Here is a 17,327-nt window from a genome sequence, read left to right as displayed (position 1 = left end):
CAGCGCCTTCTAGTCAGTGTGACGTTTTTGTGGACGGGGGGGAGGGGTCCCTGCCTTCCTGAGTTCCATTTTCTGTGGCAGCAATTATATCGTACACAAATATACCAAAGTATATTACGGTAAGATGTTGCAAGACTGGCATGGTTCACATCAACGAGCTTGCGGCTGACTACTAAATCAACGTAGCGAAGGTGGTCTGGAAAGCCCTTGTATTCCCAGCAGACGTCTTGCTTTTACCCCGAGGCATCCCTTTCGTGATTAGGTCTGGCAGTAAAGGAGATAGAGGAATTAGGGCAGCTTACAGAGTCAATGGTTCTCTCGTTGCAGATGACGCCCATACCGACGAAGACTCCGACAAGTCAGATGGCGAAACCGTTGGTGACACAGCCCATCTCCCACGCCGAGTCCTGGGGACATCAGCGGAAGTGACGGGGGAGCAGTCTCCAGCTCCTCGCGATGGGACACACGAAAAGGGATCAGGTGACGTCGCTGCTTCTGCAACACAAGAGCCGGATCAATGTACCTCTGTCAAAGGGCCTAAAAGGAAGAAGGTCAGGAACTGGAGGCACCGTCCACCAACATTTCGGGTTGAACTGTCTGCTGGCGACCCTGACGATGCTTCAGAAGTCGGTGACACATCTCCAAGTGAGTTGTTCCAAAAGATGTTCACGAGAGAGTTGCTGGAAAATATCCTGGAGCAGAGCAACTTGTACGCGACGCAACACGGAAGACGACTGAACATGACGATGGAGGAACTGCTGGGAATCATCGGTGTGATGATGATGACGGGCTATAGAACGACGCACAACAAGAAACATCTGTGGTCTGCAAAGGACGACGTGTCATCTGTGTGGGCACAGGAGCTCATGCCCAGGAACAGGTTTCTTGAACTTCTCCAGAATCTGCACCTGGCGGACAACAGCAACATCAGCAAGGACAGATACTACAAGGTACGTCCGTACTTCCAGCACTTGAACGCCGGATTCAAGACGGCAGCTCTCACCAGAAACCTGAGCGTTGACGAGACAATGGTACCGTACTATGGACGGCACAGCACCAAGCAGTTCATAAGGGGCAAACCTGTAAGATACGGGTACAAACTGTGGTGTCTGGCAGCCTCCACCGGATATCTCTATCATGCGGAACCGTACTGTGGGGCCGACACCCAACTGGCTGACACGGGCCTGGGGAAGGGAGCTGACGTGGTGCTGGGCCTGCTGAACAAGTGCGCCGTCCCACCAGGCCATGCTATATTCTTCGACAACCTGTTCACATCACTCGAGCTTCTGGACGTGCTGTCGGACATGGGTCTTGGCGGGTGTGGAACCGTCCGCGAAAACAGGCTTGGTGGCGCTCCATTTTCAGGCAAGAAGGTGCTGGAGAAGAAGCAGCGTGGGACAATGGAGTGGCTGTCTGACGGTGACAACCTGGTTGTGCGGTGGAACGACAATCGCGTCGTGACGGTGGCGACGAACTGTGAGCCGCTGGAGCCGCTCGTTACCGCCAGCCGGTATGTGAAGAAGCAAGGTGGCAGGATCGCTGTACAGATGCCCCGTCCTCTTCATGCATACAACACCCACATGGGCGGTGTGGATCTGTTTGATCAGTGTGTTGCTCTCTACCGCAGTACCATACGCAGCAAGAAGTGGTGGTGGCCGCTCTTCCAGTGGGGAGTTGACGCTGCCCGGACAAACACCTGGCTCCTGTCTCAACGGCATGCCAAGGGACCGCAACTTCCCTTCCTGCGGGAGCTCACGTACGTCCTCATCAAGAAGAACACGGTGCCGCGTCCTCCAGCAAGCTTCTCTGGCCGCCACCAAGCACCAGAAGACCTCCGCTACGACGGTCTACATCACTGGCCAGCAGAGCTCAAAACCAGGTTCCACCGTTGCAAGGTGTGCAACAGCCGAACCAACATGTCCTGCGAGAAGTGCGCCGTTCCACTGCACCCAAGTGCATGAAGGTGTACCACCCCCATGAGCACACGGAAGATCAAGAGGGGCATCAGCACCAGTTGGGTTCCTACGTATGGCTGATGATCTGAACAAGCCCAAAAATGCGCAGTGGGCGTGACCTTGTGGACATCAAAGCAGGTCAAATATCTTTTACCTTGTGTTGGATTTTGTGTGTGGTAATGCCGTAAAATACAGGTGCTCAACTACAGATGCAGACATTTTAAGTCTTTGCAGAAAGATTGGACGTTATTATAAACAAAAGTAAGAAAAAGTGGTTAAAATTCCATTTCATGGTGTTTATTGACCCGTTGGTCACAAATGTTGCCACCCCAAAAACAGGTAAAAAATATCTCCAATTTTTTCCAAAAATCACAGGCAATCAGTGACTCCTGATAAGTATATACAGCAAAAATGAAACAATTTACACCACCTTAAGGACCTTGGGCACTAATGGGTTAACTGGGGGGCAAATGCCCCCGCACTCAACAGAATTGCCCCCCCAGTTGTCGAGATTTGCCCACTTTAAAAATGAGCATAAAGGAACAGGGTAACAAACATACTACTGTGACTTGTTTTGCAATGGATGTCAAATGAGTCAGTCTGCAAGTAATGACCAGTGGTGGATCCAAGGGTGGGTCACATGGGTCATGACCCCCCCCCCCCCGCCCCCTTGGGTCCCGGGGACACCACAGGCCTGCCAGGGGCACCACCGGCTTGTCAGGGGCACCACAGGCCTGTTGGTTGGGAGCACCATCGGCCTAGCAAGAGCATCATAGGTCTGCGCCAGGGGCACCACAGACCTGCCAGGGCCCCATCGACCTCACAGGGGCACTTTGGGCCTGTCAGGGGCACCACGGGCCTGTCGGGGGCACCACAAGTTTTTTAGGGGTACCACAGGCCTGCAGGAGCACCATCGGCCTAGCAAGAGCACCATAGGTCTGCCAGGGGCACCACAGACCTGCCAGGGGCCCTACCGGCCTCGCAGGAGCACCACATTGGGCCTGTCAGGGGTACCACCACAGACCCGCCAGGGGCACCACAGGCCTGTCAGAGGCACCACAGGCCTAGCAAGGGCACCACGGACCTGTCAGCGACACCACGGGCCTGTCGGGGGCACCTCAGGCTTGTCAGGGCCAAGGGACACCATCAGTCCTTTCAGGGGCACCTCAGGCCTGTCAGGGGCACCAGAGGCCTAGCAGGGACACCACATGCCTGACAGGGGCACCTGCGGCCTCGCAGGGACACCTTGGACCTGTTAGTGGCACCACATGCATGTCGGGGGCACTCCAGGCTTGTCAGGAGAACTACAGTCCTGTCAGGGCCCAGGGGCACCAGCGGCCTAGCAGAGGCACCATCGGCCTAGCAGGGACACCACCGGCCTCGCAAGGGCATCATGGGCCTGTCAGGGGCACCATGGGCCTGTCGTTAGAACCTCAGGCTTGTCAGGGGCACAACAGTTCTTTCAGATGCACTGGCGGCCTAGCACCATGGCACCATGTTTGGCCGGGATCGCGATTCGGCGTATGTCGCCTCGCATTAGCCGCGCGTTTGCAGTCTTTTCGTGGTTTCAAACGTTCAAACATGGGATATGATGTTGCTCCCATGCATTAGGGTGGGTGTCAAGGTCACCGGAAGGTCAGGTCAGGTCATTTACCTTTGATGACCTCGGTTCACATTTTTCGAGTTTTATACGTTTCTAAGCTAGTTTTTTTAGCTGAATTCGAATTTAGCAACCATTTGACCGTTTACGAAGTAGTTTTGGTGCCTTCGTAACATGTTACGAAACTGTCAGAGGCGGTTGCCACCTACTACGAATACCCGGCAAAACGCTTACTGGTTGACCTGACCTGAGCCTGACCTGACCCGACCTGGCCTGAATGCATGAAGACATCATCTATGATCATAACTAAGTACTAACATGATATTCGTGATCAGCTCCCCAAAAAAAACATAGCACCCACCCTTTACGACGCTCTAACAGGTTACGATTTTCCCGACGTTTGGGTCATTGACCTGACCTGGAAGGTCAACCGATGACCTAGGACCTTAAAATTGGGTATCATCGGCTTACTGTCATCACGGGCAGCACGGTCGTTTTTTTTCCGCGAAGCTCTGGCTCGATCAGGGGCGAAACGGCAAGGGGGAGGGTCCAACGGACCCCCCATACCTATACGTTCGCAGCTGGAAAACACCAATACGGGCGAGGGTTAATGGATTATTAAAGACAATTTTCCAGGTTGCCCCCCCCCCCCCAGTCAAATTCCCTTAAAATAGGCTCTGATTCAAACGGAATTTCAATGCCCATGATCAGGCGCAATAACTCCTTTGCAATTAAGAACCCAGGGGAAAGTATCATTCCATCCATATGATGTTCTGAGGCTTTATTTTAATATAGAGTAACAACATTCAGAAAAAAAAAACATTATGCTCCAAGCTGAGCATAAAGCGATGATGATGATTTGGTGTTTTAGGGCGCACCAGCAGCGAGGCTACATACGCGTATATGGCGATTTAAAATCGTGACACTAGAAACAAATTTGGAAAATTCAGTAACCATGCGTGCTAAGGATAATTTCAGAGACGACAAGTCGAGGAGGTTCCCACGCGTGTCTGACGTTCATCCAGGCTCAGAGTTGGTCACAGCGGCGGCGCTGGAGGTCACCTCACAAAAGAACCAGCCGGCAGAGACTGTCCCGGGTCAGCTGGCCAGAGGAGGGGGGGGGGGGGTCTCATCCCCACCGGCGCCTTCTCCCAACTTCCAGCGGAGGAAGCCGCTTCGTCGGCTGCGTCAGTAACTATTTCTCACCCCCGAGCTAAACACTATCGGCATTACCACCCTGACAGCATTGACTGTAGTGTAGACGGCATGTAGTGTAGACGGCATGTCAGCATGGAGAGTAGGCGATCCGTCGTGACGGAAATGACAAATCAATCACCACCGCTGGAAGAACGTCACCCAGCTGTCTTCCATTCACGGCCGGCGGCAGCAGCTACTGTCGCCTGTCATGGCACACCGGTGCAGTGTCAACATCTCTCAACGTCTCCCACTTCGGTCCGGCGCGGCGTCGCCAGACGTCATGCTGGGATGCCGACGAGCATCTCCGGCTGTTTTTGGGGACAGAGGAGAGTGCGCCCTTGTCCTTGAGGCGTCCGGAACGGGCCGTGTCAGCGCCGGCCGCTCCGGGGACGATCCGGAGACGGTCCGGAGAGGGTCCGGAGTCCGGTCTGCACGACCGTGACCGTCGCAGCGCGGTCGCCGCTCAGCGGGCGGTGAAAAAGGCTGGGCTGAAGCCACGCGATGGCCAGTGGGTCACCTCCCGCGGTCGCCACTGAAGGGGATGGGGCCGGGTGGGGTTATTTAGGAGGACGCTTTACACGGGTATGTTGGATCCCTCAGAGTCCCCGGAAAAGCCGCTGGGTGTTTATAGGGACTAGCTGGGAGAAATCTAGTTGAAATAGGTTGTCTGGGCATATGTATATTTGAAAATACATATTACATAGTGTGATTTTTCTGTAGTACAAGTAAAACAGGCTCGACGGTAGAGCCAGTGCATCCTCCCTGAGCCTTTGCTCACCGGTTGAACTCTGCCCCAAGCTGGGCTCATTGGGTGCTCACTTCTCTCTACGCCAACCGTGCAGCTCGCCGGGTACGGAGTAGCCAGAGAACGGCGACTGGCGAGAGGCTCAAACGCCGGCCAATGGCGAGGTCAGCAGCCAATCATCATGGCCAACCGAGGATTTGCACACATAATCGGCTAAATTTCGACAGTACTGCAACAGTGCCAGCGAGTTATCGAACGTCTGTGCGATTACCTTATCAACACATCACCTTTTATGTGAAAATGATGTAATTATTTGATTTATTACAGTTCATTGCTTTTTACTACTTATACTTTCGTTGAAATTCATCAATGCACAAGTCACAGTGGTCAAAGCGAACCTTTCACTTTCCATAAATTATTTTGTTACTAAAATTTAAATCAGGGGTGCACTCGAAATCTGAGACAAAATATGTCAACACTTTATGCTTTAAGCAACTCGATTACATGTAGGAAATATCATTAGAATATATGACCTTCTCCTCGGAAAATGACCAAATGAATGAAAATGATTATTTATTGATGAATTTATGATATTTCGGACTCACTACTTTTGCCTTGTACGAGTTAACGAATTCGATTTAGACGAAGGTCTGTGACCGAAATATCATCAATTCATCAATAAATAATCATTTTCATTCATTTGGTCATTTTCCGAGGAGAAGGTCATATATTCTAATGATACTTCCTACATTTATCATGCTCCTCGCAGCAGCTCTCAACGATATACGCAACTCGATTACATTTAACCTTTTTTACGGTGAAGGCGGAACACAACGCGTAACAGGCTGCGCTCTCAACGGTCTCAAGCGACTGCGGTGCACGTTGTAAGTACTAGCTACCAAGCTATGTCTGAAAAGCCTGCGGTGCTTAGGACCTGCAGACTGCAGAGGGTGCAATGGATAAACGGGGCGGGGGCTGCGCCCGTCGTGGACTGGGTGGGGCTAGAGCCGCCGACCAGCGCCGAACAGGGGGGGGGGGGGAGGAGGAGGGTGGCTGGGTGGAGCTTGATGTTGTGGGCGGTACCGACTGGGCGTGGCTTAGGTTCGACGTCCGGCGCCGCACACCGACTGGTCTGGTGCTGCAGTGACACGACGTTGACACAACATACTGGCGAGATATATCGCATGTTTTGACGCACCATACCGGTTCACGCAACATTTCTACCGAAATATAGCAGAAAAATGTACTTAAAGCTATTGCTATCCTAATAAAGAAATAGCTAGGATATCTAAAGAGAAAAACATTACCTAAGCTAAGCGCTGACAAGATTTTGCGACATTCGGCCTACTCTCTGAGACAAACACGGAAGTGCTCAACGACAGACGCGCACATTTTGCCCGTCCGTGATTCAGACCGGTATAGGTATAAGTGATTGCCGCCACGCCTGCCTACCCATCTGCGTCAGCCCCCACAGACGTTGAGCCGTCGCCGGATATCTGGTGACGACGAAGGGGGTACCGAGGGGTGACGTGTGCCAGCGGCGACCCGCCGGTGGGTGCAGCTGCAGGATCCTGTTCGGTGGGATGCCTGGCGTTGGCGAGCGGGCCAAGTTGCCTCTGTCCCGCCCCTGCTGTCTCACTGCTCCGCTGCCTCAGTGTCTCACTGTCTCAGTGTCTCACTGCCTCCGCCCCGTGCTGCTGGATCGCGGCACGAGCCTTCTCCGTAAATATGTGGTATGCCGGCGCTGCAATACTAAGAATCACTACTATGAAGCCGGACCACCAACAGAGTAGCATCTATCACTGCGCCTGTTGCGAAGGACATCGCCCACATATGGAGGAAATGCCATAACTACACGGGACGACCCTGACGCAACCTGGATAAGAGATTAGGTATTATCGTTATGACATGTTGCGATCGATCAAAAACTTACTACTTTTATTAGCAGACGAGCTACACAGCTGGTTTGTGAGTTTTCATCTTGTTTAATTTCTCATTCAAAGTTTGGCAGGCTAAATTGAGCTTGGTATCTGATTTACGAAAGCGTCTGCTGTTTTTAGGGCTTTGGCGCCTGCTCTCGTTCATATTCCATGCTATCTCGTAAATGTTATGTTGTTTTCGAAAACATACCTAAATGAAGGAGATCAACGCGTCATCCTGACTGCTCAATGCTCAAATGGAAAAGGAAGACTCCAATGAATCTAATAAAACAAATAACTTAATAGAGATATACTTAATCTAACTGGTAAAGTCCTGTCGGTTATCAGTATCAGACCCATTGGAGGACAAGAGCCTCGAATAGGTGTTGCAGTATGTACCTACCCTTGAGCATTGTAGTATCGTGCTGTGGTCAAGCCATTGCGCTATAGCCTCTTTTTGCTCGCCACCAGTTCAAATCCAAGAATGTCGCGTGCGTCTATTCCGTCCCAGAAGGTCACAAAAAGTATCAGTACAAACTTAGGTACTTGTGCAGGAGCGTTAGAGATATCACAGGGCGGTGCTATGTCATTTAACTCAGACCATCGCCCTGACGTTATGGCTTACGGCTACATGGACAGTGGACAATAGACCCTATTTCGGATGCTATGCCACAAGAGGGTCGAACAACGTGGCTGTACGCATCAAATGATGTGTAAAATGTTCATTTTTTCTTACAGTACAAAATCACGCGAACAAAGTTTACAGCAATCAATCAGACAGTTGTTGAAAAGTTTTCTCACGCATGACCTTGAAGAAAGATACATGTCGAGCCCTGGATGGAAAGAGGCCGAACATGTATGATGCATCTTCACATGTTTTTTTTTTATATCTCAGCTGGTTGATGTAAGTGTCTTTATGCCAGAGACACGAATTTGCATGAAAATAGGCAATAGTCCAGACACATAATGCATGTTCGATTAAAGACTGGTGACTCCTGACCAATTAAAGGTAAGCAAAGGTTTTCCATCATAATTATGTATAGTTCTCTTGCACCTTCGAGATGCAGTTCGTATGTTACAGCATTAGGTACATACCTATATATGCATCATGAATTTGCATACCTACTCATAGTATATGTATGCATATATGCACATCTGCACACATAAGCATATCACTTATATAGCATAAACTCGAAATACATTTTTCCTTTCGAGGCGCACCTATAAGTTGTTGGTTTGAATTATCCCCATAGCATACCATGCTGATGCGAGGCCGAGGCGAGGGCTTAACGTGCTGATCATGCCACCTTCTAGTAATATGATGACGTGGACGCAATATAGCTGTCAAAGTCGGTAACTGAACACCATAAGAATGGCCTTGAATGCGGTTAGGAACTTTCACCCATCGAAAATCATGGGAGTCTATGTGCGATAGGTAATGTAATATGTAGAAGCTTCATTATGCGGCTGTGCTTTGACTAATACGATCGCTAGGTATACCTAGTCGAACGACTCCAAGAAAAAGTACAACAGGCAATGTTCTGCTCAACGGAGAGTGAGCGAGCGGAAGCCGCCGTCTCCTGAATGGCACGCATAACACCCAAGACGTGGAGCCACTCAGTAAATGTATGGCTCTCTCATGCACGCATGGTGCATGAAAATATGAAAATATTTCTATGAAAGTCATCCGACCAGAATTTCCAGCTCCAATGGCCCAAGACCTGATGATTTGACGAAATCGGCGTCGCTGCGGTATTATATAATACTGAACGAGGCCGGTGTAAATAAATTTTCAAGACCGAGGTCCTTACTGGATTTTTGAACGAGGCCGAAGGCCGAGTTCAAAAATCAGTAAGGACTGAGGTCTTGAAAATTTATCACCGGCCGAGTTTGGTATGTATTTTACTGTATGCCAACGATGCCAACGATAAATTTATTTTCTGGACCGAAGCTCTTAGCCGACTTAGGAACGAGAACATCCCAAAATGTTGGCTTAAGTGCATTCTGGTAATGCATTTTTGACCGTGGTCAATTTGCTTACACCAGTTATTACCACACCCCTCTGGCTAATGTATTTGAATAGACCAGGCATACAGTAAAAGGTATAAACGGCTACGTCTGATCCAAGTGAGGCCCTTCCCACTTTCGATGTATTGGATAGTTCCTCTAAAAATCTATCTACATGCTCAGCTGTCTGAGGGTCACATGAAAGCTAAGCGCACCAGCTTGTCATGTCATGTCAGTCAGTTAGGTCAATTTTCGGGAAGCCTCTAACGCAATGAAAGACAACCAACAAGTCCCTGATCACAACACTTCCGCTGGCTGCTGTGAACCAACAGGAGCAGTTGCAAACGTGTGAAACGACGGCACTAAACATCCTAAACAAGCAAGCATCCTGGACAATGGAAGCAAACATTTCATTAGACGGGAGTTCACCCTCTTGGATAACGAGCGAGCGCCCGTCACTTTCGTGCAGCGGTTTGCACGGCGAATCGTCACGGCAACATGCGTGGAACGCCGAGAGTGAGCCATAAAAGGGAGCTCTGACATGTCATCACTGAGTTTTCTCGGAAGAGGGATGGTGGTTGCGCAATAACTTGCCGCTACCGGAGCTTCTCCGTCCGGACAGAGCAACCACCAGAGGCAATGCGCTACTGAAGCAGAAGGTCGGCAGATGATTTTGGTTTAGATGGTGTTGCAGTATGGCAGAGCCGGTCTGCCTGTTGAGGCTGCTCAGCAACGAGCATGCACCCTACATGAGGTACTGGACCTGCACTAGGCCATCGACCTGAGGTGCTGGACTTGCAGCGCGCTATTGGTCGGAGATACTCGATAATCTAACACTAACAAGTCTTGTGATTTTAAATACCTTATTGTTACAGAACGACTTTGTTGGAGTTTGTTTGTGCGCCGAATATGTCTCAGGCGCGCCGAAGTTGTATTTATTTATTACTCTGTTTAGTGCTGGATTTCTGTGACTGTATTACGTATATTTAGTTTTTTGTTGAAGAAGCGATCCTATATCTGTAATGTGGGATCGAGTTCTTTGGGCCTCCGTAGATCTAACGTCCAGCCCGGATAAGAGACTAAGGTGTAGTAGTTGTAGTTTACGTGGTCAGTGATGGCGAGTGAAGAGGACCCCCATCACTACAGTTTTATTCTCTTCCGGGAACGTGGTATTGGAAATGTAAACAATCGGTTATGTTGTGCTTTCCCTTGGCTTCTTCGCAATAAACCCGCACTCTGGGGTCTCCCGGGCGTGTGACGAGGTGGACAGAAGCGGGGGACACAACAAGTGGCGACGAGTATTCGAACCGTGAGTTTTTCCGCGTCATAGTCGTGTGGCGCGATGGATTTCACGGCCGCCCCGGCACCGTTTCTGCCGATCGCCGGCGCTGAGCCGACGGTTCCGTGGCCTCGCTGGATCCGTATGTTCGAACATTTTTTGTGTGCCGTTGGAGGGGATGCGTTCGCCCCGGCACGCCGCCAGGCAGTGCTTCTGACGTGCCTTGGAGCGGAGGGCCAGCGGGTCTACGAGTCCCTGCCGCCCTGTGTTAAGGAGGAGGGGGAGGACGACTTCGCTTTCACCCGTCGTCGTCTGGAGGGGCACTTTGCCCCCAGGCAGAACGTGTGCGTCGAGCGCTACCGTTTCCGTAGCCGCGCCCAGCACCAGGGAGAGACAACGGTCCAGTGGGTCTCCGTACTGCGCCAGCTGGCCAGTACCTGTGAGTACGGGGCCCACACTGATGAGTTCATAAGGGACCAGGTGATTGAAAAGACGATCTCACCTAAGTTACGACAGAGACTGCTAATGGAGGGGTCTGAGCTGTCCCTGCCAGAGGGCCCGTGGGAGAGGCTGATGGTGGACATCATCGGGCCGATGCACGGTCCGCCGACCGAGAGGTACGGCATCGTGCTCTGCGACCTCTACAGCCGGAGGTCGCGCTCTGCTCTGACGCGACGGCGAGCACGATCATCCAGTTCTTGGAGACGCTATTCGCTCGCGAGGGGCTCCCGCTCGAGCTCATTTCTGACAACGGCCCAGCGTTCAGATCGGCAGAGCTCCGAGCATTTCTGACGAAATGTGGTGTGCGGCAGACGTTCAGCTCGCCGTACTCGCCGCAGACGTGCGGGCTGGTCGAGCGGTTGAACCGCACGATAAAAGGGGCCATTCAGTCGGCTCGGCTGGCGCGGGAGCCGCGCTCACCCTACCTGCGTCGGTTCCTGGGTGAGTACCGCGCCACTCCGCACCCCGCCACCGGGGAGACGCCGTTCCGCTTGATGAGGGGGCGGGAGGCGCGCACGACCCTGGACGTGCTGAAGCGGGACGCGCCCACCGGGAACAGCCGAAAACGCGCGGTACGCCGGCGGCACCGCCGCTATCAGTCGGCGTACAAGAGGAGGTACGATCGCACCGCGACCGCCGCCCCCAGGTGGGAGGCAGGAGACTGGGTACGGGTTCGTAAGCCAGTCAGCGGTCGGGTCGAAGGCCAGCCGGCGGTCCAGATCCGGGAGAGGACCGGCCCTGTGAGCTACAGGGTAAGCACGGGGGACAGAGTGCACGCCAGGCGTCTCGTGCCGGGGCGTGCCACAGAGGAGCCGGTAGTGGAGGAGCTACCGGCCAGCCTTATTCCGGATTCCTCGGTCCCATCTGGGAGCGCTGAGGGCGCTGTCAGTCCGCCCAGAGTTCGCCCTGTGTCACACGCCGCCGGGGAGCTATCCGTGCCTCGGGCGGGTCCTCAGACCTCTCCTGTTTCTCCGCGCCGTGGCAGTCGCCGGCGCCGGGCTCCTGACCGGTTCACGCCGGACCGGTACCAGTAGGTAGGTCGAGGGGGCTGCCCCGAGTAGAGTGTGTTCCCTCAAAGGGAGGGGTGGTGTTGGAGTTTGTTTGTGCGCCGAATATGTCTCAGGCGCGCCGAAGTTGTATTTATTTATTACTCTGTTTAGTGCTGGATTTCTGTGACTGTATTACGTATATTTAGTTTCTTGTTGAAGAAGCGATCCTATATCTGTAATGTCGGATCGAGTTCTTTCGGTCTCCGTAGATTTAACGTCGAGCCCTGATAAGAGACTAAGGTGTAGTAGTTGTAGTTTACGCGGTCAGTGATGGCGAGTGAAGAGGACCCCCATCACTACAGGTTCATTCTCTTCCGGGAACGTGGTATTGGAAATGTAAACAATCGGTTATGTTGTGCTTTCCCTTGGCTTCTTCGCAATAAACCCGCACTCTGGGGTCTCCCGGGCGTGTGACGAGGTGGACAGAAGCGGGGGACACAACAGACTTCTGTTCCAGTCCACGGCACGCGAGCTATGAATGGTCACTCGAAGAAAATTACGACAACGGAAGCTTAGTACCAAGTCCCGGTAATGCAAACAATAGAAATATTCATCATCAAATCTCTACGCGTCTTCAGCGACATAAACACGCAGTCTTCAGTTAATCATCATGCCATGCGCGCTCTTCACATTACAATTGTGAGACCAATCATTATTAGTCACTGAATCCTCAATTATTTTTTGCGCAATGCAAATGCCGTTTCATGGAGGCTCATTTATCAAGAAGCCGAGCTCAATGGACTGCGGACAATCGATGCCATGCGGTCATTGCTGATGTCACGTCATGGCAACCGTCACCACCTTGAAGGTGAGGTAAGGGAGCTCTCCCACGCACCAGCACCTAGCTACAGTAGGGCAGCGTCGTGGTGAGCTGACAGCTAGCACGACGATACGACACTTCCATTAAAGCAGTTCAATAATGCAGATGTCTTGTCAAATAAATTCAGTCGAGATTGGTGAGGCAAACGTCAGCACTGAACATTCTTGTCACTTGTGACTTAAAATTGCACGTACAAGCCAGAAAATATTTTCAGAAAAATAAAAAGTTAGTAGAGAGTGCATGACGTAACAACCATTTAAATATATTTAATACAACTTAAACCACTGAGAGATCCCAGAGGGAGGCATTTGGGGCATCTGTCCCTCACTCAGCGGCCGCATTTGGCCGCATTGAGGAAAGTTCGCACTTTTTCTCGCGCAGAGAAACTCCAGCACTTCTAAGCATGCGAAAAGTTTTCAAATGCACTACCTAGCAGAAAGAAGTGAGATACGAGTAACTTTATTGAAGAATCTGTTTTAAGGGGAGCATTTTTGCAATGATACCAGGGTCTCAAGCTTTTTTGGATCCGCTAATGGATTAAATTCAACAAGCTATCTCTAATCTGCATGCTAGCGAACTTACAAAGTAGCACCTACGAGGATGACACTGAATTTGTCCTCGCTGTTTCGTTTTCTCAACTCCTGTAGTTATTCAATGACAGTTAAACATTAGTATCAAGCATTAAACCAATTTTCAAGCTACCGATCGCAAGTTCAGCACTGCATGTTACGGTTCCGTGTAACACCTCCGGAGGTCATGAGGCCTGAGTGGACGACAAATATAATAGTTAGGTTGCTGCGTAACGAAATGGTGTATCTATAAATGATAAGAGTTTGTAGCTGTTTCTATAAAGACCAAACACAGAACACAAACGCTTGTCAAAGGACCTAACCACAAAACAGTTGGAAAAAATACCGGCGGGCAGGTGTGGCGGCCGTTAAGCGTTGACAGCGCTGAAAAATGGAAAAAGTCTTCACACAGTTATACAGTCATCACACACAACACGATGACATCAAGCCTTCCGAATCCAATGTCCTTGCGGGCGTAAGCGCTGACATCTCGGCAACCCGTCTGGCCCGGTCTGGCGCTCCCTGCGCTCCCGCCCTCTCCCCCCTCTGCCGGTCCTCGACGGCCGACAGGTATATAAGCAGCCAGCTGCCGGGGAGACGCACCAGTGAAGTGGAGTCGTCTTCACCGCCGCAGCAGACATGAAGCTGGTGAGTACCTACCTAGTACCTATCCAGTATCTTTCCAACGCTAAAAAAGGCTGTAAAATGATGGTCCCGCAGTTCTCACTTCTTTGTTTTTATTTCTGTCAGCCGAATATTCCTGATATTTGGAGATTAGGCAGACCGGCGACGGAATCTAAGACATCATATAGGACCTGGCGGTGAGCCTTGGACAATGCGCTATGCACGATCTGTGTTGATTCCGCACAAAGGTATATAATTGATTCCACCCGTGAACCATGAACCAGGAGGTTCCAAAGAGTGTAAACTAAGAGAAAAAATGAATCCCAAAAACAGGACCATGGCAAATTGCGACACCACTTAATTTTTTCTCTCGACAAATTCACGGTGAGATTTGATTAATTACCACCGAATGCTTGGTAAAAATGTTCAGATTACGATCCAAGCGGATCTTTCGAGCTTCACCAAAATTAAAGAGCTGGATCCATGATCCTATCCGCTACCGGCAACAATAAAATATCTGTACGATCAGCTCCAAGATCCACTTGCTCAGATTCATACCATTTGGTTGGTTGGTATGTATTGCCATAGTTTGGTCGTACTGACTAAACTTAACAATTCCCGTCAATCAGTACAGGGTCCAGCTCCGGCACAAGTTTTCTCCTCTCAAAAGATGTGCTCTCCAAGTTGCTATATAAGAGGCAGCGAATCCTAATAGCTTCCAGTATATTTCCCACGAACAGGGAGTTACGAACGAACACAATTTGACATGCCGGCAGCCAGGTTGTGCGGCACAGACGGCCTGATTTTCGACCATGCCCGTTTGAGCTGTAACGGGAAGGTGTTGAGCTGGCCACCGGCTTCTGTTTGTCCAGGTCCTGCTGGACGATAGCCCAGAATTCCTCAATCAGGATTAGGTCCGGAAGGTAGCCGGCAAACATCTCCTTCCTTCAGAAGTCCGGCATGTTCGATTCGTAACATCTCTGGGCTTTGGCACAGCGATGAGCCGGCGCACCGTCCTGAAAGAGAATGCATGTCGACTTTCCATCGATCATGCGTCGACCTGAAAGTAAGCCGCTGGAGACTCTTGTGGTAATGAGCCTCAGAGAGCTCTTCCAATAGCGTCTCACGGTCCGCTGTCTGAGATGGAATAGCCCTTGCACGTAAGCCGCTTGGCCAATTTTGTCGCCAACTGACCCCTCTTCCCGGCCGTCTTTTTCAATGCGATTTCTTTCATGGTCGAAATGGTGAACGAACGCCCAAACTGGAACGATCAGCAACGCTGCCAACAGCCGTATATGCTTGTCCCACCAACGCCGAACTGTGCAGGCAGATGTCCCAACTGATCAGCAATGGCATGCTATGTCATTTCGGCCTGGAGCATGCCATTGCCGACTGTCTGGTTCAGCTCCCCAAGATAGAAATTTCAGGCCTTCATTTTTCGACGCGGCCGTTCGGGTTAACAATCTGTGTGAAACTGGCCGTAGCTCGGTGATCCGTGACCTGAGGTTCGTTCGCGACCTCATGTCACGCAGCCAAGGGCCGTGCAATGCAGGGGTGCAGCAGCCAGAACCGTTATCCCTTAGGGGTAGAAAGGATTAGGGACCGGAAAAAGTTGTCATAAGTAGAGGACAGAACTTTTGCCGGGCCCTGTATACAGCAGAGCAATGTGGTGCCGCAGCCGCAGATAAATAAGTATGCTGTTCATAATGACGTACGATTTTCCAGTCGACACAGGACACCGTCCCACGCCCAGCAGTTTATGGGCGACGTGAGAGCAGTGCCAGGGTCAACTGAGTGATTTCTTGAATGAGATTTGTCATCTGAGTGATCACTTCAGTCTTAAGTAACGTTCGTCCAGTGACAGCCCGGTGCCCGCTCCTCCGCAGATGATCGTGCTCGCCCTGGTGGCTGTGGCCGCCGCTCAGGACGACGCCCCGTACGTGGCCGGCAGCGACCGCGACGCTCAGATCGTCAAGAACGACTTCAGCATGGACGAGGCCGGCGGCTTCGTGGCCGACATGGAGACGTCCAACAACATCCAGCAGGGCGCCACCGGCACCAGCTACCCGGGCCAGGACCCGGAGACGGGCAGCTACACCATGAGCGGTACGTGCCGCCCGACAGACAGCGGGGGTGGAGGACCCTCTGGCGCACTCGCTGGAGTCTCGCTCAGTGACCTCTCTTTATTCCATGCGACGCAGTGGGTTTTGTTGGAGTTTTGCCGTCGCCAAGCCCCATAGAAACTGGTTCCAGTTGCCGACATGTCAATACGATGTCACAGCGCCGCCACAAGTTGTGGTAGCAGGACCCAAGTTTCGCCATGGCTTGTGTGACTTTGGAACTGATGTTGTCATGTCACATCCCTAGTGTCTGTCTAACATGCTCATACAGTGCTCAAATTGCTCAGTCGCCAAGTCTTCTCAATTGCCGACATTGACGTGAGACTCATGTAGACACTGTCATCCCGCCCCTGGAGCTGTTATCCCGTTGACACTGCCCTCTGCTCCGTTTCAGGCCAGTACTCGTACGTGGCGCCCAACGGACAGACGGTGACGGTCACGTGGACGGCCGACGAGAACGGCTACAGCGCCGAATCGGACGCCATCCCGCAGCTGTCGGCCGAGCACCAGGCCGCCATCGACGGATCCGTCGGCGCCCTGCCAGAGACCTTCAGCGACAGCGTCTAGAGCCACTCCGGATCCCCCCACACCAACGCCTGGCTGTCCCGCTGAAGGCCGGTGACCGCCCTCAGTCAGAGGCGGCCCCGCCAATCAGTGGTGTTCGCAACGCGAGTGACTGTGAGCGCATTTTACATACCGACTGTACCTACCCTGCAATACATGATCATCAGGTGACGTTGATTGTTTGCCATCTCTTCGCCTGTTTTTGTGCCTTCAACAACCACCTGCCACGACAGAAACTACGGAAACTAGGAGTCAATACGCACCAAGCCACGGTTTAGTCCCTTTCCGATGTCGTAGGTATGCACTACAGTCGAAATACAACCTAAGGGGCAGTAAGCGATAGACTGGTAGCTTAACGAGACAATAGCTTTGCTACGC

General features: G+C 51.7%; 2 protein-coding genes across 2 annotated transcripts; both read left to right on the top strand.

Annotated features, from left to right (window-relative positions):
- Positions 1-740: 740 nt before the first annotated feature.
- LOC122390260 (piggyBac transposable element-derived protein 3-like) lies at positions 741-1,961 on the top strand. The gene has a single exon (XM_043382999.1). It carries the CDS (start codon positions 741-743, stop codon positions 1,959-1,961), a length of 1,221 nt encoding a protein of 406 aa, XP_043238934.1.
- A 12,230-nt stretch (positions 1,962-14,191) lies between these two features.
- On the top strand, positions 14,192-17,121 carry LOC122390265 (larval cuticle protein 16/17-like). Its single transcript, XM_043383014.1, has 3 exons — positions 14,192-14,289; positions 16,152-16,371; positions 16,780-17,121. The coding sequence occupies exons 1-3, from the start codon at positions 14,281-14,283 to the stop codon at positions 16,950-16,952; spliced, it is 402 nt and encodes a 133-aa protein (XP_043238949.1). The 5' UTR covers positions 14,192-14,280; the 3' UTR covers positions 16,953-17,121.
- The last annotated feature ends 206 nt before the right edge of the window (positions 17,122-17,327 follow it).

This window comes from Amphibalanus amphitrite, unplaced genomic scaffold, assembly GCF_019059575.1.
Source record: "Amphibalanus amphitrite isolate SeventyFive unplaced genomic scaffold, NRLGWU_Aamphi_draft 000388F_arrow, whole genome shotgun sequence".
Lineage (NCBI taxonomy): Eukaryota > Metazoa > Arthropoda > Thecostraca > Balanomorpha > Balanidae > Amphibalanus > Amphibalanus amphitrite.
This window is presented reverse-complemented; position numbering and strand designations above follow the sequence as displayed.